The 22,242-nt window shown below is 42.5% G+C and overlaps 1 protein-coding gene across 2 annotated transcripts in view; it reads right to left on the bottom strand.

Moving 5' to 3' along the window:
- The window catches only part of LOC129701451 (slit homolog 3 protein-like), a 561,975-nt gene that overhangs the window by 121,347 nt on the left and 418,386 nt on the right, over positions 1 to 22,242 (bottom strand). For both annotated transcript variants that reach the window (XM_055642634.1, XM_055642635.1), the window contains 3 exons: positions 9,961 to 10,032; positions 6,879 to 7,022; positions 5,892 to 6,055 (listed from right to left, as the gene is read on the bottom strand). In XM_055642634.1, the coding sequence (XP_055498609.1) occupies positions 5,892 to 6,055; positions 6,879 to 7,022; positions 9,961 to 10,032 (380 nt within the window). The remainder of the gene's footprint in view (positions 1 to 5,891; positions 6,056 to 6,878; positions 7,023 to 9,960; positions 10,033 to 22,242) is intronic.

Consider the following 22,242-nt stretch of genomic DNA (forward strand, 5'->3'; position numbering starts at 1 on the left):
ATAGTGTGAACAAATGCCTATATCATAGTTAGTGATAAATGCGGTTGCTTTAGTAATGTAACACATGGTGTTACATTACACATGGTGGTCCTCAAATTGGGATTTCCAAACCTATCCATATTTCAGGCCTAAAAACTTTATCATATCTGCAGGGTAAAATTCATGCACTGAACAGTCTGCATCATTTGCAAACCACTTTGCAGATCACTTTTCTGTCTGTTCCGAAATTAATCACTTTTGCGAGTACTATTGTGCTGTGAAAAAACAGCTGTCCAACAGTACACTTGATATGCACTCACCTGGCCTGCAGTGAATCACCACCTTAAGTAGAAACGTTAAACACAAATATTTATTAAAACATAAATATTCCATTGTTTCTATGAAAATCCACCCCAGGCTTCTACTAAGCTAAAGTTTTATGAATGAACTTAAAAATATATAATTGACAGCTCAACGGAGATTGTGAAACGCAAAAAGATGATGACACAACACCTTTAGTCATGAGATATGACAGCAATGAAATCGAACTGTAAATTTGTTGTGTTTACAAATAATTTAAAAAAATGATTACAGAAATAAAACACATTTTTTTACATTCTAGAACAATCTGTTTCTCCAAACTTTTTCACCCAGAGAGTGGTGAATCTGTGGATTTCTCTGCCACAAACGGCAGTGGAGACCAATTCACTGGATGTTTTCAAGACAGAGTTAGAATTAGCTCTGAATCGAGGGATATGGGGAAAAAGCAGGAACGGGGTACTGATTTTGGAGGATCAGCCATAGAAACATAGAAACATAGAAAATAGGTGCAGGAGTAGGCCATTCGGCCCTTCGAGCCTGCACCGCCATTCAATATGATCATGGCTGATCATCCAACTCAGTATCCTGTTCCTGCCTTCTCTCCATATCCCCTGATCCCTTTAGCCACAAGGGCCACATCTAACTCCCTCTTAAATATAGCCAATGAACTGGCCTCAACTACCTTCTGCGGCAGAGAATTCCAGAGATTCACCACTCTCTGTGTGAAAAAAGTTTTCCTCATCTCGGTCCTAAAAGATTTCCCCCTTATCCTTAAACTATGACCCCTTGTTCTGGACTTCCCCAACATCGGGAACAATCTTCCTGCATCTAGCCTGTCCAACCCCTTAAGAATTTTGTAAGTTTCTATAAGATCCCCCCTTAATCTTCTAAATTCTAGCGAGTACAAACCGAGTCTATACAGTCTTTCTTCATATGAAAGTCCTGACATCCCAGGAATCAGTCTGGTGAACCTTTTCTGTACTCCCTCTATGGCAAGAATGTCTTTCCTCAGATTATCATGTTCATATTGAATGGCGGTACTGGCTCGAAGGGCCTAATGGCCTATTCCTGAACCTATTTTCTATGTTTCCATGTTGGAGTAAAATAAAATAATCTTGATTGGTGTAGTAACGTAGTGATTTAGTTTGTATTTGAAGAAAGAGATTGACAGCTAAGTGTTAGTAGTGGTTCACTCAGCAAGAGAGCAGGCAATCACACCATGCACAGATGTACATCACAGCAAGGAAATCTGTCACAAAGTTGCTGTGCATTTGAACTTTTTAATTATCGCCAGTGCTTAATTGGGTAAACTCCTATTGTGCTAGCTGCTGCCTTTGATTAAGTTTGAACTTCAGTGCAAAACTAAGGTATAATTTGTACGTGATATCAAGATTTCCCCAGCTGCACATCTTCTCCAGCACAACAAAGACTACAATTCAAACATATCTCATTGGCTGCAAAGTGCTTTTCAACATTGTGTGGAAAGCCGTCTGTGAAAGGTACTGATTCATCCATGCCAATAGCATGGAGAACACTCCAACAAAATGGAACTTTATTGATTGAACTCATTACAACTCATGAAGACAATTCCGAACTAGGGGGTGTTATTTTTGATCTAACAAAGCTTCAAAACATTTCATCAACAAGACAGCCATCAACACGAAACAATAACTCTGCTTCTCTCTCCACTGATACTGTTGAGCATTACCAGAATTTCCTGTTTTACTTTAAAGGAATTTATTGTTTTGCAGAAGACTCATAAAGTCAGGGATAATACCTTAGAAATTCTATTGCCAAGTGAAATGTTAATGTGTGCTACATGATAAGGAGTTTTATTGAAAAATCTATCACTAAAAGCAAATAGCTTTTTGTGTAAGTCTTTTACGACAACTGCCAGATTGCTCCTGGTCCTCTGTATACCTGCAATGAGGTATCTAGGCAGGTGTTTTCCTTCATTGGTCACGGCGTTGAGTACAAGAGTCAGGAAGTCGTGATGCACTTTGGTTAGGGTGTGTTTGGGTATTGCATGCAGTTTTGGTTGTTCCATTGCAGAAAGGGTGCGGAGGCTTTGGAAGGGGTGCAGAGCGGTTTATCAAAACGATGCCTGGATAAGGGGGTATTAGTCACAGTTGGACAGATTTGGGTTGTTTTCTCTGGAATGGCAGAGGTTGCAGGGATGACCTGATAGAAGTATATAAAATTATGAGAGGAATATATCAGGTAGACAGTCAGAATCCTTTTATCCCAGGATGGAAAAATCAAACACTATAAGGCATAGGTTTAAGGTGAGAGGGGCAAAGTTTAGAGGAGATGTGCAGGATAAGCTATTTACACAGAGGGTGGTGAGTGCTGGAGTACGGTTGTTGAGGCAAATACAATAATGCCAGAGTTTAACAGACTTTTGGATAGACATATGGATATGCAGGAAATGGAGGGATATAGATTATGTCTGGGCATCATGTTCGGCACAGAAATGTGGACCAAGGCACCTGTTCTTATTCTGTTGTGTTTATGTTCTATATAAATTTAGTAGTATCCAATGACATACTATATAATTTGGATATTTCTTCTGCAAAATTCAATTGTGCTTCAGTGGCCCATGCCAAAGTAAGCAAGGCAAATAAATGCAAGGCCTCCTTTAGTGAGGATGAATACCAAGGCAACTGGATGAGCAGGCTTGTGTATGCTTGGAACCAGGAATAGTGAAGTTATCTTATTTCATGCTGCAGGATCTCTATCACTACACTGCGATTATTTCCCTGCCATTCCACCCGAATGCTATCCTAATTCTGCTGCTGCTATCATCTTGTGGTCTCAAGATCCCTCATCGAGCTGTCCAATGTGATGGCTGCCTCCCACTCGCCCACCTCAACCCCACTTGATCTGCACATGGCTCTTGGGATCTAAATGGCCTTGCAGATGAGGCACTGAAACGGTAGGCGGCGCGACTCTCGTCAGCAGCGGCCTCTGCAGCCCGTCTGCGTTTTTATTATTTTTTGTCTATGTTTTTATGTAGTTTTTGTTATTTTTTGTTGGGGTATGTGTGTGGGGAGGTTGGGGGGTTGGTGTGGGATGGGGGGGGGTAACTTTTAAATCTCTCCCTGCACGGGAGACCCGACCTTTTCTTTGTCGGGTCTCCGTTGTCGTTGGGGCTGCAACGAGGAGCGGCCTCCAACAGGAAGACCGGGGGCTCTGGTGCCGACTGCTCACCTCACCGTCGCGGAGCTGGCCGAGTCCAGAGCGGGTGGAGCGGTGGTGGAGCGCTGCTGCTGCTGCGGCCCGACCTCCGGAGATTCGGAGGCTGCAACTGCGGGTCTGGCGGACGGCGGCACCGGGAGCCCGCGGGTCCCTGGAGGGAGACCGCTTTTCAGGGCTCCCGCAACCGCGACTTCTCCCGCCCGAGTTGCGGGATCGAAGAGCTCCTGGAGCGGGGCCTTACAACACCGCCCCGCGCGGCTTGGAATGGCCGCGGGACTCTGCGATCGCACGCCGGGGGCTCTAACATCAAGAATCCGGTGTGCGACCTCGCACCACCCGGCGTGGCTTTAATGGCCGCGGGACAATCGCCATCGCCAGCCGGGGGCTTTGGCTTTGACTCTGACATCGGGGGGGAGTGCAGTGGAGAGATACGTTTTTTTGGCCTTCCATCACAGCAATGTGATGGATGTTTATGTAAATTATGTTGTGTCTTGGGTCTATTTGTTTGTAATGTATGGCTGCAGAAACGTCATTTTGTTTGGACCTCAAGGGGTCCAAATGACAAATAAATTGAATCTTGAATCTCTCTGACACTGCCAGACATCTTCCTACCTCAATCCACTGCTCCATGATCCACATGAGATCCCCCACTTAATCTGTACACAACATAACTGTGCAGGAGGGAGCCAAGTTGTGAAAAATACTTTGGACACTTCACCATTAGACAATAGACAATAGGTGCAGGAGTAGGCCATTTGGCCCTTCGAGCCAGCACCGCCATTCAATGTGATCATGGCTGATCATCCCCAATCAGTATCCCGTCCCTGCCTTCTCACCATATCCCCTGACTGCGCTATTTTTAAGAGCCCTATCTAGCTCTCTCTTGAAAGCATCCAGAGAACCTGCCTCCACCACCCTCTGAGGCAGAGAATTCCACAGACTCACCACTCTCTGTGAGAAAAAGTGTTTCCTCGTCTCCGTTCTAAATGGCTTATTCCTTATTCTTAAACTGTGGCCCTTGGTTTTGGACTCCCCCCAACGTCGGGAACATGTTTCTTGCCTCTAGTGTGTCCAAGCCCTTAACAATCTTATGTTTCAATGAGATGCCCTCTCATCCTAAACTCCAGAGTGTACAAGCCCAGCTGCTCCATTCTCCCAGCACATGACAGTCCCGCCATCCCGGGAATTAACCTTGTAAACCTACGCTGCACTCTCTCAATGTCCTTCCTCAAATTAGGGGACCAAAAATGCACAGAATACTCCAGGTGTGGTCTCACTAGGGCTCTTTGCTCCTATATTCGATTCTTCTTGTTATGAAGGTTAACATGCCATTCGCTTTCTTCACTGCCTGCTGTACCTGCATGCTTACTTTCAGTGACTGATGAACAAGGACCCCCAGATCTCATTGTACTTCCCCATTTCCCAACTTGACGCCATTTAGATAGTAATCTGCCTTCCAGTTTTTGCTACCAAAGTGGATAACCTCACATTTATCTGCATTAAACTTAATCTGCCATGCATCTGCCCAATCCTCCAACCTGTCCAAGTCACCCTGCATTCTCATAGCATCCTTCCCACAGTTCAAACTGCCACCCAGCTTTGTCTCATCTGCAAATTTGCTAATGTTACTTTGATTCTGCAAATTTGCAAATGTTACTTTGATTTAGTTCTACATGTTTCTTTTCACTCATTGCTAAATCATGAGCTTGGTCCACCATTTGTTTTTCTAAGTGAAAGCCACTGCTGGATTTCAAATCCCAGCCAATGTCTTGACCAATGTGATTCTTTTTATTTCTCAGTATAACTTTTCCCTCTGCCATGTACTCCCCAAGTCGATACCATCACTCTTTGTCAATCAGCAAAATAGTTAAAACATTTAAATGAATTATGAAATATTTTACGTCTAGTGTCAATCTCTAGGTTTTCTGTACCAAAAGGATCTGATCGTAAAAGAGAAAGAAGAAATGCCGCTTCAAATTCTATCTGATAGAATAAAGCCATTAACCTTAATTATTACCCTCTGTCCTTTCCATTATTCTTCCTTTAACTTAATAATGCTTCTTGAATTTAATTTGTGAAGATTATCCTGCTTCCTAACTACTCTTGTCCCAGACAAATTTAATTTGGCATTATAGGTAATTCTATTTTTTTTAATATAAATATGTATTTCAATTCAACAATAACAAATCTCAGTGAAAACAAAACATACTCTGAGAAAGATGGATGGTACTTATCTTGCTGTGACTTCCATTTGTCCCTGTTTATGACTGTGGCTGGCTAGAGTAGCGGATGCACCTGCATTGAACCCTTGATGCTAATTGAATTGTGCTTCACAAGGCTTCATAAATGGATCTGATTTGGACGTTTAGTTAGCTTCCTGAATTGGGGTTTACCTGAGCAGCGGAACTTCTTCCCCTTGATCTGGTTGATGCGCTTGTTGGCCAGGCGCCGAGGGTTGCTACAGCGGGCACCGCTGGTTTCGATCGGGTTGTTGTGGAGATAGTCACTCAACCACCTCAGATGGCAGTCACAGACAAATGGGTTCTGAGCCAAATGGCTGCATTTAAACAGAATGAGGAGGTAGTAATTAAAAAACCAAGGACGTACAAACGTTTACATTTCTACACATTTCTTTTCAGTCATTGCTAAATCGTGAGCCAGTCTACCATTGCTTTTCCATGTGAAAGCCAATTCCATGATGTTTGAACTTATAGAGGCACTCAGGACAAAAGCAGACCCGTTGGCCTATTAGGGCTACACCAACCATCAAGCACCCATGTACTCTAATCCCTTTCTTTTAATTCTCCACACATTTCTGTTAATTGCCCCATAGTTTCTACCACTCACCTGCACACTAGAAACAATTTACATTGGCCCGTTAATTTAACAACTTGCATATCTTTGGAATGAGTCAGCTAACAGGAATACCCAGAAGAAACCCAGGCAGTGGGTGAACTAGCTGAAAATCCAAATCTACCGAGAATTTGTGATAAAAACAGAATCCATTAAAAATGTCCAATAGGTTGGCCAGCATCTGTGAAAAGAGAAGCAGCGTTAATGTGTCAGGAGCAAGACCCCTTGTTATATCCATTAGCTGCGGCTCTTGTCACCCTGCTTCACCGACAATTTTAATTTCAGGTTCTACTAACAGATGGGAGCTGAATTAAAATCTGTAGCAATGCCATCAATAATATGTGGCACCATTCATTATACCTCCATTATAATCCCAACCATTTATCTTGTCCAGAATCTTAATTTAATACATTGTGCCTTTGGCTACTGCTATAAGAAAAATCTGATCCCTTCTATTCCATCAATACTGAATCAGTTTCCTATGCCAGAAAATGCCATTTGAATTACCACCAGAACAGAATACATACAGTGTCTGAATGGATCGGAGAGGTGTAAATAGTCCTTTGGCAATCGTCTGTAGCTTGTTGTCATAGAGTGAAAGGAGATTGAGGTTCTGCAAGTCCTGGAAGGTATTCACTCTCAAACAGTTAATCTTGTTGGCATTTAGAAGACTGGGAAGTAAAGGAAGAAATGAACACAATTAGATCCTATTCAACAAGTAACAAGTAACAAGTAGCCTTTATTGTCATTCAGGTCTGAACGAAATTTAGTTGCCGTGCAGTCCTACATATAGTAAAAATGACAAAACACACAATAAACACAAATTAACATCCACCACAGTGAGTTCACCAGGCACCTCCTTACTGTGGTGGAAGGCAAAAGTCTTAAGTCTTTGTCTCATCCCTTCTTATTCTCCCTCTGCACCGAGGCCGCTGCCCCAGCCGCCGCTGTCGTCCACTCGGTCGGGTCGGGTCGAGTGGCCGCTGCCGCCAGAACGTGCCCCAGCTCCGAGTTCTGGTCGCCACTGTCCCAGCTCCGAGGCCAGATTGCCGCTGCCGCTGCTCCTGCTCCGATGCCGTGTGGCCGCTGCCGCTGCCCCTGCTCCGAGGCCAGGTCCCCTCTGCCGCTGCCCCAGCTCCGAGGCCAAGTCGCCGCTGCCGCTGCCCCAGCTCCGAGGCCAGGTCCCCTCTGCCGCTGCCCCAGCTCCGAGGCCAAGTCGCCGCTGCCGCTGCCCCAGCTCCGAGGCCAGGTCCCCTCTGCCGCTGAGCTCCGAGGCCAGGTCCCCTCTGCCGCTGCCCCAGCTCCGAGGCCAAGTCGCCGCTGCCGCTGTCCCAGCTCCGAGGCCATCCATCGCTATCGCTCCCGCTGCCGCCGTCCCAGCCGCTGCCGCCGCTGTCCCGGCTGCCGACGGCCAGGTCACCGCTGCCACTGTCAAACCCGCCGCTGCCGCTGCCCAGCTCCGAGTTCTGGTTGCTGCTGCCGCTGCCGCTGTCCCAGCCGCCGTTGCCACTGCCCCAGCTCCGAGGCCGCCAGCTCCGCCATTAGGCCTCGGCGCAGGCGGAGACGGGGGATACGACATAAGAAGTCGCATCCCCCGAAGGAAGAGATCAAAAATGTGTTCCCCCCCACACATACACAACATAATAAACCAAAAATCAACTAAACAGGACAAAAGAACAACACAAAAAAACAACAAAAAAACAGACAGACTGCAGGCGAGCCGCAGCTGCTAAGGCAGTGCCGCCATTCATTTTATTTTATGGATAGCTATATTTACAAAGACTTCATTGCGATGCGAATTCAGTTGCAGCTGCACCACCACACCATTATCAGTCCAATTACATATACAAGGGTCAACCTGCGCAAGTATTGGATCTAAAATGCCCAATTAACTGCATAAACCCTATACCAATGTTGAGCCTGCATTGTAAGTGATAATTCAAGTTTTATAGGCTGCCCTGATTTTTTTATATTTGGCTCAATCATGGCAAATTGCCTTTTAGCTGATCAGCATAAACTGTATGAATAAAGTTTAACTTGAATCTATGTTTTTTGAACTGTGTTTTTCCCTTGTAAAGGGACCAATGTAAGGTTTCATTGAGCAATGTTGGAGAATATCCCATTGTTGCTTCTTCTTGAGTTAAGGATATTCTTTCAGTCTTCTATTTTCCCAAACAATTTAGTGATATCAACATTTCACCTGAATTCCACAAAATATAATTTCACAATGTCTTTGACAAGCCATTTTATTACAGCCCAAATGTTTAATGCTGAATTGTATATTATTTGAATTACTCTGTTGATCTCCTTGATTGAGAACTTTGAATTATCTGTTGCATTGCACACCCTCTCATAGCTCAAATAGCTAATGGCAATTATTTTTGCAAATGTGTAGATTTTGCTTTCAGTTTGACTCACTCAATTGAGGGGCTCATATTGTAGGGGCATGGTAAATGCAATATGGAAATCTTTCATCCTTTCTTTGTGTATATAATGCAAAATATTTTGAAAAATTATTTCATTGTGGTGACATCCTTCTCTACACCAGAATGTCAGCCATTTGAATGTGTTCATCTCAAAATTCCTTTTCAATTGTGACTTCTAATTTGCACATATAGGGACAGATCAACATATATGATAAATCTATTTATTATAATACATGAGATGGCTATTTAGCCCATCGAGTCCAAGCTGACTACCGACAGAACCTTCCTATCAGTCCCATTCTCTTCTAATTTCCCTGAATTCTTGCAACTTGCTCTCCCACATACTCATTAACCCTCCTTTATTTTAACACTTGCTGACACAAGGGGCAATTTATAGTAGTCAATTAACTCATGGAACTATGGAAGGAAATGGGAGTAGTTGGTATGAGCCCATTTAGTCACAGAAAGATTGTGTAAACTCTACACAAAAAACTAATGTTAGGAATAAATGTTGGTCATCAGAGCAGTGTGGCAACAGCTCTGCTGGTAGGAGTGTATCGGACAAGAGACCATATCTTCAGAAAAAAAGGACCTACGTTTAGAAAGACGAGAAGGAATTTCTTAAATCAGAGGGTGGTGAATCTGTGGAATTCATTGCCACAGACGGCTGTGAAAGCTAAATCAATCGATATTTTTATGGTGGAGATGAACAGATTCTTGATTAGTATGGGTGTCAGGAGATATGTGGTGAAGGCAGGAGATTGGGGTTGAGAGGGAATTATAGATCAGCCATGATTGAATAGCGGAGTAGACTTAATGGGCCACGTGGCTTAATTTTGTTCCTAGAAATTATGAACTGCAGCATTGTTATTTTGTAATCTGTTTAATTCTTTCACATCTTCTTACTTGGACCAATTAACAATGCACTTTGTTTCTCTGCTACTTCAGTGTGTTTCGACCAAGAAAGCTTATATTCATTCCATTTATGTCTCAGGTGGAAGTTGTAGCAAGGATGACTAACATGGAATCATAATTTAGCTTGCTGTGTGTCTAATGGATCTCACCATTCCTGATTTATTGAATCATTTTGAACAGGCAGCCAATTTCAGGAGCCTTAACATTACACAGAGTGCTGCAGATCTGTTTAACTTTACGAATGAAACCAATGTGGATTGGTACTTACAGCAACTGGATCGATATCAGTCCATCGAAGAGGCCCTTGGGGAGCTCAGTAATCTTGTTTCCGTAGAGGACGCTAAAAACCACAAGAATGAAGACACATCCGTGAGGCATAAAGAACTCACTTCAACACTAAACTAATTTATTAAGGATTAACCATGAACGTTATGGATGGCATATCTTTAATCTTCATTTTTATAGCTTGAACTTGCACTATATAGTAGTTTTAACATAAAATGGTATCCCAAGTGTTGCATGGAGAAACCGAATCTAAGCTAAGATGGAAAATTGCCATTTTGTCTAATTTCGAAGAGTTTTAAAGTTGATGTTGGAAGAGAATCAGATGAGAGAGAAGGTTTAACTGTGGGTTCAAAGCTGACACCAGAGGTGAGCACCCTTTGCTGATGCTCAAGTGCGTGTTTGCAAATTTAAAACAAGGATCGATCAACACTCGCAGTTGAATAAAGAAGATCCGTGATGCCATTTTGAAGGAGGCACTGAGGCACGTCTATTAGATCTATTACCTCACAGCGCCAGAGACCCAGATGTGATTCTGACTTTGGGTGCTGCCCGTGTGGAGAGGAGTGGAACTCAAGTAGGATAACATAGATCTAGGTCGGTAAGGACTTGGTGAGTCAAAGGATATGTTTCTTTGCTGTTTCTCTAAACTAAACTAAAGGAGGATCTTGATCCGAAACATCACCCATTCCCTCTCTCCAGAGATGCTGCCTGTTACTGCAATTTTTTTGTGTATATCCAAAGATTAAGGTAGTTATTCTCAATATTTATCCCTAACAAGAAGCTAGAGAAACAGATTAACTCATGATTATTATCACATAGCTTTTTATGAAACTCTTGCTGTGCTTAGGTTGGCCATTATATTACCTAGAGTACAGCTATTGTTATATTTAACAACAGTGATTTTTTTTGGGGACAGTACGGTGTGCCGGCACCTCTAAAAAGTTAAAAACTAGACTGATGGACAGCAGCCAAAACCATCATGTGAATTAGTGTATGTGTTCCAACACCATAAAATCTACCATAAAAGCAAGCTTTGCTATTATTGCATTGTTTTCCTAACAATTTGGGATAAATAATGTTATAAACATTTTCTGCAAAAGCAAGTCTATTTTGGCTAGGGTGTGGAAGGGATTTTGGAGAGGTGAGGTGGGAGATGGGAAATGTATAATGTTGTAACATGCCTCTGCCTCTGCCTGAACCGTCTGCTCCTAAAACTCACATTGGTGCTGACTCCAGATAGAGTTATTATCTACTATAAACTGGGGTATGGGGGAATTCAGAGGTCTGAAGAAGGGTCTCGACCCGAAACGTCACCCATTCCTTCTCTCCTAAGATGTTGCCTGGCCCGCTGAGTTACTCCAGATGTTTGTGTCTATTGCAGGTTTATAGAAGATAATAACTCTATCTGGAGTCAGCACCAATGTGAGTTTTAGGAACAGGAGGTTCAAGCGGAGGCAGAGGCATGTTACAGCTTTAGAAATTTCACAGAGACTTTAGGACTGAAAACTGAACGCACGCCACACATATTATTGTAGCCTCAAGGAAAGGATGTGTGATGGGATTTTACTGGGAACCACTCCCACATGTATTCACTTTTCACCCGAACTAATTCCATTCCCTGCTGATGTTATGTGAGAGTCTTTGTTCCCTGGATTCACTGACATCCTGATCATGTGGTGTCTATGTGTGATCAACTTGTAGGCTTGAGGCAAAATGTTTATCCTGGTGCAGCACAGAATGAGATTATAAAATCTCATTGACATTTGACTTGAAGTCGACTGACGTCAAGCTTAATGGCCCATAGATCCCAGGATTGTCCTTGTTGCCCTTCTTAAATAATGGTTCCTAATTATCCATCCTCCAGAACTTCAATTGCAGCTAAAGATGATGCAAATATCTCTGCAAGGGACTCCACAATTTTCTCCACCAATTTTTGAGGATGTACTTGATCAGGCCCTGGGGATTTGTCCACCTTAATGCACTTTAAAATCACCAATGCCTCCTCTTTGATAATTCATATTTGATTTAAGACATCAAAACTCCGTGTTTAAAAGTAGATAGTTACAATGGCAAAATAAGAAGAATTAACAAAATAATTAATGATAAAATAGAAAGACGATGTGCTAAATTAAATATTTATCTGAGGTCCTTATGTTATGACAGATAACGTTACAGCACAGGAACAGGCCCTTCGGCCCACAATTTATGTGCCGAACATGATGCCATGTTGAACTAATCTCCTCTTCCTGCTTATGATCAACATTCCTCCATTCCTTGCATATCCTTATGCCTATCTAAAAGTGTCTTAAATGCCACCATTATATCTGCATCCACCACTATCCCTAGTAGCTGCATAGTGAATTGGGGATCGGATGGGACAGGTTTGATGTTGCATGTGCCAAATTTGGTGATCAGTATCAAGAGGTATTGTGCCACCAGACACTGTAAACCCCACTCAGAATCGACTCTACAATGAAGATCTGGTCAAAGTGGGTCAGCTCTTCGGTCTTCGATCAATTCGTACCAGCTGACTTATCATCGACAGACAAATCAACATGAACATTAGCAAAGCCTCTGTTAACATTTATCAAAGTTACCTCACTTTTATAGAACAACCAAGCATTAACAAAAAAAAAAAAAAACTTCAGGATCCTTTTCTTATGGCTTTGTAAATTGTGTCAGAGATGGAGCAACTTCAACCAACGCTGCCTCAAAATTATCATAGCACTTCATCAGTGGATAAATCATTGAGGAAAATGGCCTGTCTTCTACATAGACTACATTGGATAATTTCAGGATTCACTGATAATAACATTTTTTAAGTTTAGGTTTATTATTGTCAAGTGTACCGAGGTACAGTGAAAGCTTTGTTTTGCATGCAACCAATCAAATCAAATAATACTATGCATAAATACAATCAAGTCAATCAACAACCTTTCCCTCAATGTCAGCAAAACAAAGGAGATTGTGATCAACTTCAGGAAGCAAAGTGGTACACATACATTGACAGCGCTGAAGGAGGGATGGTTGAAAGCTTCATGTTCTTAGTAGTAAATATCACCAGCATTATGTCCTGGACTAGTCATATTGAAACCATGAATAAGAAAGCACACCAATACCTCTATTTCCTCAGAAGACTTAATTGGCATGTCACCAACAACTCTCACCAACTTCTACAGATGCGCTGTAGAAAGCATTTTATCAGGATGCATCACAGCCTGGCTTGGGAACATTGCAGAGAGTTGTGGACATAGCCCAGATTATCGTGTAAACCAATCTCACTTTCATTGACTCCATCTACACTTCACGCTGCCTCGGCAAGGCCACCAGCATAGTCAAGCATGAGTCTCACCACGGTCACTCCCTCTTCTTCCCTCTCCAATCAGTCAAGAGGTACAGAAGTGTGAAAATGCACACCTCCAGATTCAGGGACAGTTTCTTCCCAGCAGTTATCAGGCAACTGAGCTGTCCTAGGAAGGGGCCCTGACCTACCATCCACCTTATTGGAGACCTTCGAACAATCTTTAATCGGACTTTACTGGACTTTATCTTGCACTAAACATTATTCCCTTTATCCTGTGTCTGTACACTGTGGACGGTTTGATTGTAATCATTTATAGTCCTTTCGCTGACTGGATAGCACGCAACAAAAACGTTTTTCACTGTACCTTGGTACATGTGATAACAATAAACAAAACCAAACAAGTATACTAATGCAAAGGGAAATATATGGTGTACAGAATATGGTTCTAAGCCTTGTGGCAAAGTCCATTGTCTGCAATGGGGCAGAGTTGAATTGAACTAGCTTATGTCCAATGCATACATCAAAACTGCCTGCCGAATGCTATGGTCAACTTAATATTCAGCCACTGGGGAAGGGCAAAGTATTATACAGCCACAAAGTCAAGCAAGGTCTCACAAAATTCAGCATCCTTCAGATAACTGTCTGTAACTGTTCAGCCAAGAGAAGCTGGGTCGAGGCCGGTGTAGCCATCACAGGGAGACTCTGCGTAGCCAAGCCCAAGGTCAAGAAACAAATTGGGAAGCAGACTATGCTCCAGACTCCAGCTGGGAAGGTTCGCAGCTCCCTCATTGAATACGTATTCCACACCACTGACTGACATGGCACATCTCTCTTTATCTTTCAAGATGCTGTGCTGAGTTAATTAGTTTTGGGGTTACTATATCCAATCAATTATTTGATACTATATTCGTCCTTCTTTCACATTTGTTGTGAGTGCTCTGAAAACAAAAACACAAAGGAGATAAGGGAAAATACGAGCAATGTTATAATTAGCTTTGAATATCTGAACATAGGGGAGAAGTTAAAAAGACTGAGTTGATTAGATATTGCGATGGAGATATTATTCATGGTTAATAAAAGAACAGATGGCTACAGACTCTACTATCAAGAGACACAGACTCATGCTGAGAAAATGGACAAATAAACTAAGATTACAATGCAAAAGGTGGTGAACATATGGCACAGACTGCCTCTCAAATAAATGAAGAGGAATAGTGTGGAGGAATGTAAGATACATTATATGAAGTTATGTGTGATTGAGAAATGCTGGCTTTTGATTCTGGCCTCATGAATTATTGAGACTTGTCCATTCCTGTAATTTTCTATACTATGTGACATGACTACAGAACATCAGTGTGTGCAAATATCTCACACTAAAAGATTAATGACTATTCCAGCAGGTTATCCTTGCTCTTTAACTAAACACTACTGATAGCAGCATCTCTGTCAGTTTGAATTTCACTCCAAGTGCTTGCTTAGTATGCTGCAGGTAGATTGCTTTGAAGCCTGTTACTGTAGTATTGGTTGTGAGCATTGATTGTAACTTTAAGGTTGTCACCATTTTAAGATTGAATCATGTGACTGATTGCTCCCTCGGGTGCAACGATATTTTACGGGGCGGGTGATAGTCTGTGAAGTACCCGTGTATAAATTGCACAAACTTTGCTTGAGCTCTGCAGATCTCCTTTGTGTCATACTGCAGCATATCATGTTGAGGTTAAAAATCCGCTGAGCACACTAATGATAACAATATGCAAAAAAAAAGACACAAAGTGCTGGAGTAACTCGGGGGGTCAGGCAGCATCTCTGGAGAACAAGGATAGGTGACATTTCGGGTCAGGACAGCTTCTTCGGTGCAGGCTGGTAGTTGCGCTGAATATTGAGTGAACATAAAATGTAGGAGCAGGACTAGGCCATGTGGGTGTTCAAGTCTGCTCTGTCATTCAATACAATAATTCCTGATTTACCTCGACATAGCCCTGCTGTATTCCCACATCTCTTTTTACAACTACGTGACTCAATTTTAAGGTGAGTTTGTGTAACTCATGATAAACCAGTCTCAAGCACAGGGCAAAATGAAAGGTGGCACCTGCAAGAAGTTGGATAAAATGTCACTTTGTTAGCTATCAGCTGTCACTTCTGTTAGCTGTCAGAGTGGCAATACGTTCACTATATCAGGACAATTACAGACATGTTGATGTTACAATAAAGCACAGGGATGTTTCAATTCGTGCACCAGAAGGATGAAAAAGTGTTTACACATGAACATCATTATTCAAATGTACACAAAAAAGCTGGAGAAACTCAGCGGGTGCAGCAGCATCTATGGAGTGAAGGAAATAGGCAACGTTTCGGGCTGAAACCTTTCTTCATTATTCAAATAGTGGGTGAGAGCAAACGTGAGCAAAACAAGAGGTGGAAGCAAAGAGTTGCAGATGCTATGACTACACTAAAGGACACAAAGTGCTGAAGTAACTCAGCAGATCAGGCAACATTCTGGAGAACATGGACAGGTGACGTTTCGGGTTTCAGGTCTGAAGAAGGGTCTCGACCCGATACGTCACCTATCCATGTTCCCCAGGGATGCCGCCAGAACTGCGGAGTTACTCCAGCACTTTGTGGCTTTTTGTGATCAAAGCAAGGCTCTACACAAATTTGGGAAGACCAACTATTTTGTAAAAATAGAGTTTGATGCTTTTCAGTGTTGGTAAACTTACTTGACAATTGTCTATTTAACAAAGTAACAGGGAAATTACAAAATTATTTCTGCCAATCACCTTCATATATTGTGGCAAGTTATAAGTTTAAACAATTGATCGCCCGGCTGCTAAACGTTTTAACTCCCCCTCCCATTCCCAAACTGACCTTTCTGTCCTGGGCCTCCTCCATTGCCAGAGTGAGGCCCAGCGGAAATTGGAGGAACAGCTCCACACATTTTCGCATGGGCAGTATGAACACTGACTTCTCTAACCTCAAGCACCCCTTGCTTTCCCTCTCTCTCCATCCCTCCCCCTTCCCAGTTCTACGACCAGTCTTACTGTCTCCCACTACATTTTATCCCTGTTTGCTTTGTTGTTACATTCTCCCAGCTAACAATGATCTATTCTACATTTTCCTTGATCTCCATTCCCTTTGTCCTATTTTCACACCTTACACATCCTTACCTATACACTTCATTATCTATGTACCTCCCTCTCCCTTGACAAGCCTGAAGAAGGGTTTTGACCCAAAACGTCACCCATTGCTTCTCTCCAGAGATGCTGACTGTCCCACTGAGTTACTCCAGCTTTTTTTGTCTATCATAAGTTTAGAGATCATTTTGATCAGTTAGCAGTTTTGAGGGAGGTCTTCAATGTGAAAATTTATGGCTTTCCACCGATGTGGCCTGACCTGCTGAGTATTTCCAGCATTTTTAATCATTATTTCAAATTTTCTGCACCTGCAGTTTTATTATTTTTTATCAGTTAGTGACTCCATGGTTGCTCGGAAAGATGCATTGAGGCATTGCAACTTCAGCGCGTTTCTCGACTATGCACAAGGAGATAATTTTGCTTGTGGACTAATGGATCAACATATCCAGTCATAGAGTGATAGAGTTGTAGAGTCATCAAGATGGAAGCTTATCCTTTGGTCCAACTTACCTTTGCCGATCAAGATGCCCAATCTACACTAGTCCCACCTGCCTGCATTTGGCCCATATATCTCTAAAGCTTTCCTTTACTCCCAGTTAGTTAACACCCATGAGGAGATTGCTGCATCAATGGAAATGCCCTCTAAAAATAAAAAGGAATTTAGATTGATCCAGGACATTGCTTTAAGCCCAATATACAGACCAGTGGCAGGAACATATATTAGGTCTAGGTGAGTGGGTCAAAAATCTGGCAGGAAACCTTGCTAACATGCCCTGAACAATCATTTACTTCAGAGCAGCAAAATGTTTCAATACCATAGTGGAAAGCAAGGCTCGGCTTACAAAGCAAAATGGAGTAAAGATTGCCCGAGCTATTGTCCGCCAGAACGTGTCCCAATTGTTAGAAAACAATTACAGAAAAGAAAGCTGAAAAAGCAAATGAGCAAATTGGGGAAATTGTTTTACATCGCATTTATCCCAGCAGTTATAATAGAAAGAAACCAACTATTTTATAAATGAGTGTAATCATCGATATTGATTATTAATATGACTGAAGACTAATCCATAATATGCAGGGTTGGTAAAGTGCCAGGAGCAAGAAGCACATTTAAAATTATAATGTACTCTGAGGAAACCTTGAAGAATATTAAGGCAAATGGGATGTGCAGTGCTCTACAGTGGGCAAGCGGTAAGTCTACTGATTATAAAGGCTGATAATGTCAACTGAATGCCTCTGCGAGGAGGAGACTAGTTAAAAGAGTTGAGAACGGATTAGCAAAGGAGTATTGGTGTGAATGCACAAGAACTATCTTTAAGCTAGCTTCTGCAATGAAGGGATATTCTGGTATCCACTGTCTCTGCACCTCTCAATATAATATTCCTTTCTCTCTGTACTCCAAACATAATTTGTCAGAGTTATGTATACTCCCACATTCCAGTCTTTCACCTCCCACTCCCATGATTTATTATCTCTGGGTGCTATAGTCTAAAATGTCTACACTCGCTGTAAAAGGACCATGATTTCTGCACTCCCAGTATCTTGTACCTCTCATACAGCACATTTCAGTCTCTGCATTGCTGCTACCACTTTTTGTTGCTTATGTATTCCTTGTATCACATTCTACCATTTCTGCGTACATGGTATGTTATTCTTTAATGTTTGATTCTCCTGTAGTGACACCCTGCTGGAAACAATCAATAGTACACTCCCAGTACACTGTTTAATAATCCCTACACCACTCTGTACATCATCTACAACCTACAACCATGCAATCTTCTGCATATTTGGATCTTACAATGCCAGAGTCTTCATGATTTGAGTCGTCAGGTTAATTTTCTACATACAATGAAACGTCTTCGAGAATCAAGAGTGTTTAATTGTCATATGTCCCAAAATGGAAGAATGAAATTCTTACATTGCAGCCGCACAACAGGCATGTAAACATCGTACTCAATAGGAACTTTTAATAGTGCTTAAATTTAATTCTCCCCTGGATCCCTCAGTACATACGTAGTTTTGCTTTTTGGTAGTAAATTGTTAATTTTAAAGAATTCTACTGCCTGCCCGCCAATGTCCAATACTATTCTCTAGTTAGATGCGTTATGTATTCTACATATTGTCCATTCTATAGACCGTACTCGTGGAGTTAAGATCATTGCGTTGTTTGCTATTCCTATTCAAAACCTCGTCTGTTTGCATGGGAATATTAGCATTGAAGTGCTCAAATAACTTTGATAGCTGCTGCCTCGAAAATGCTGTCATTTATCTATGGATCTATATTTCTGGGAACCTCACATGGTTGGGAAGGTCAACAGATTTTTTTGCTTAGCAGCTCTGTACATGAACCAAGCAGAATGGTGTAATAAATAGTCAAGTGGATGATCAGTGGATATAAGCAATATAAAAGCAGAGTCTATTATTTTTGGAAGGAGAAGCTAACTTCTAACATTGCATTTGGCTGATTTGTGCAATGTAATGGCCCTTTCAACCCAAAATGCATTGACACTTGCAGCATCTGGTTTCAATCATAATAGGGCCCGACTAGTTTCAACTGCTGCTGTGTTTCATTGGAAGAGGAAAGGGAGAATTTAGGACTGGGCGGGGGGTGGGGTGATGCCACACAGAAACTGGGAGATGAAGAATGAACTGGAATTGAAAAGCAGTCAAACCAAAAGATTATTCACAAATGGGGCTTGACCGTGTAATGTAAAGTTACTCTGAAACTTGATGACCTGTGTGACGACCATGGACGCAACAGAATTGACATCCACTTCTTATTTCAATGCCTGTATTTAGTTTAAAGCTTAAAAGTAAATTTATTGGGTTAATCATATTCCCTGCCTGTGTGGCCCTTCACTGCCACAACTATTGGAGGGCAGTATTTAAAACTTTATTACCCTTGCAATGCACCAAGCAGTAAGAGACTTTCTTTTAAGAGGACCCTTGTGGTAAAATTGGATAACCCCCCACCATAGAAGCAAGCCAAGATACATGTTCCAGCGTATACACGTTGGTCGCCCTCCAGGCAGTGATCCAACCTCCCATGGCTTGCTCACTTCCATGGTTTCTACAAGAATCCTCACTTTGTTTCTCCAAGCTTCTCACTTTGTTCATTAACTGTAGGTATCAGCAGTGTGTCTAAAACTCCTCTCACCTTCTCCGAGTTAAAGATGTAGCCATCAGCACTCACATGGTCAGCCATGATCACATTGTATGGCGGTGATGGCTCGAAGGGCCGAATGGCCTACTCCTGCACCTATTGTCTATTGTCATGGTCTCAGGTATGCCTGGCTTTTCATTGGTTATGTCAAACGATGCTTGTTCCAAACGTACACAGCCCCTATCCCCCAACACTTTCTCCGCTACATTGGCAACTGAATCAGCGCTGCCTCCTGCACCTGTACAGAACTCATTCAATTCATTAACTCCACCAATAACTTCCACATTGCCCTCAAATTCACCTGGACTATCTCCGACACCACTCTTCACTTCCTTGATCTCTCTGTTGCTATCACAGGGGACAGGCTATTGATGGATGTCTATTACAAACCTACCAATTCCCACGATAATCTTGACACTTCCTCCCACCCTGTCTCTCACAAAGCTGCTATCCCCCTATTCTCAATTCCTCTGCCTCTGCCGCATCTTCTCCCAAGGTGAGGTTTTCCACTCTAGGATATCCAAGATGTCCTCTTTGATTATATTGTGGTTTCACTCCTGCTTTCATGGATGGATTGCTCATCCACATTTCCTTTTGCTCACTTTGGATCTGGACGCAATCATTTGTAGGGGGATTCAAGGTGTCACAGCAGTTCTCATACTTGTTATCCAACAAATTACTTGAATTGTTAACATGCTGCGTCAGGGAAGTAGAGCGGCTCAACGCAGATGGAACTACAGCTGCTTCTCAAATGAACACATTTGACCTCTGACCCCTGCCTCGAAGAGCTGCAGGTATGGTGCATAGTAGTAGAGAGAATGATGGTGTACGCAAATAGTGGTCTGCTGATCAAATGGGATGCCATGTGCTCGATGATGTTGACCCTTGTGAGTGTTACTTGAGTTTCATTCAAAAGGACCAAAGAAGAGAACTAGTGGGTGGAGAGGCTGGCTCAGAAATGCAGTTGGTGGAGCTACTGCCTCGAAGTTCCAGGAACCGGGTTCTGGCCTCCAGTGCTGCTTGTGTTTTCTCCCTGTGATCGATCGCATGGCTTTCCTCTGGGTGATCTAGCTTTGTCATGCCTCCCAAAGATGGTGGGTTAATTAGCCACTGTAAATTGACACTAGTATGTAGTTGAGTGATAGAAACTCAAGGTGTGTTTGGGGAGGGCAGGGGGGTATGGCTGATGTGGGGACAATAATAGTGGATGAGGATTAGTGCAGAAATCAAGCTGGATTGTTAGCACTGATATGTGGGTCAAAAGGCCTGTTTCTGAGCTGCATCTCTCTGTGACTCCATGTACTGTTGACTTGTAGCTGATGGCAGTCCATCAGGAAGAGAGCAACTCAGCACAGAATGTCCAACCCATGGACTGCTCTTGTTGCTGATGTATTTAGAGCTGCATTCATTATATTTCTGATTAACTATTGAATATCAAGGGGAACTTGTTAATACCTTATTGGAAACGGGGATTGTGTGGCCCTCTTTTGCACGGATGTTACATGCTTCCATGTAATCATGATCTCTTTAGATTTGTTTTGTGAAGCTGTTAAATATTATTTTGAGCTGAAGAGAGTGTACAGGATGCAGTGTGAATTAGTTGCTTTATACTCTAATTTCACCATGATCTACCTGCTTTACATGCTGCTGGCTGCCACGAGATTTATGCTATTTTTGCCGCTGGAAGTAGAAATCAGGTCACAGATGTTACTTAAATGATCTTACAGCATCTGAAAAAAAGTTCTAAAGGGAACCATTTTGTTGATTTAGAGAATCTCCTGTCAATCTTGAGCATGAGCTGTCCTAATGTTTAACTGCCTAGCTCATTGGTCACATAAACTAAAACACAACTAAGCATTTTATGAGCTTGTGGCATCCTTCAAGAATTACTGTTCCTGAATTCCACACATGTGCACAGATGCTGCCAGGTGTGTGTGCAAAAGCTACACCTGATGTCCAATGTAGGCCTGCCTTCATTGATGAAAACATTTATTAAGCTTGAGTTGTTTACCAATGGTGTGACCATGGGCACAAAAATACGTGGATGAAGTCCTCGCCCAGAAGTGCTTAAAAGATGAATGCTTACCCAAGCAGGGGTCACTGAGCTGTCCAGTGTAGCAATGGCTTCAATCAAGCTGGTTGCTTCCCTGGTCATCTTTCTTATAGCAACTGAATCAAGTGCTTTCGCTAAAGTGCTCTGTGGCCTCTATAGTTCCTGACCTAGTGCTCATCATCAACAACAAAAGATCTTTTTGGTTGTTAGAAATGTGCAGTGACCAGACATAGAACCTAACCACATCAGTCTGAAGAAGGGGTTCGGCCCGAAACGTTATCTATTTCCTTCGCTCCATGGATGTTGCTTCCCCCGCTGAGTTTCTCCTACATTTTTGCCTACCAGCCATAGACCATGTTCTCTTCTGTCACACACATCTGAGAGATATTTGTAGTTGGATGTCTAGTTGAAGTGGGTGTTTACCATCATGGTACTAGGATGATATAGTAGCACAGCAGGTGCTGGGATGCTGTCTGTGTGGACTTTTCTATGTTTTCCCTGCGACTATAGATCTCCCCAGAGTGCTCCATTTCCTCCCACAGCCCAAAGAAGTGCCGATATAGGTTAATTGACTACTGTAAATGTCTCCAGGTGTTGAAAGGGACATGAGGGGGTAT

The sequence above is a fragment of the Leucoraja erinacea genome, chromosome 11 (assembly GCF_028641065.1).
Source record: "Leucoraja erinacea ecotype New England chromosome 11, Leri_hhj_1, whole genome shotgun sequence".
Lineage (NCBI taxonomy): Eukaryota > Metazoa > Chordata > Chondrichthyes > Rajiformes > Rajidae > Leucoraja > Leucoraja erinaceus.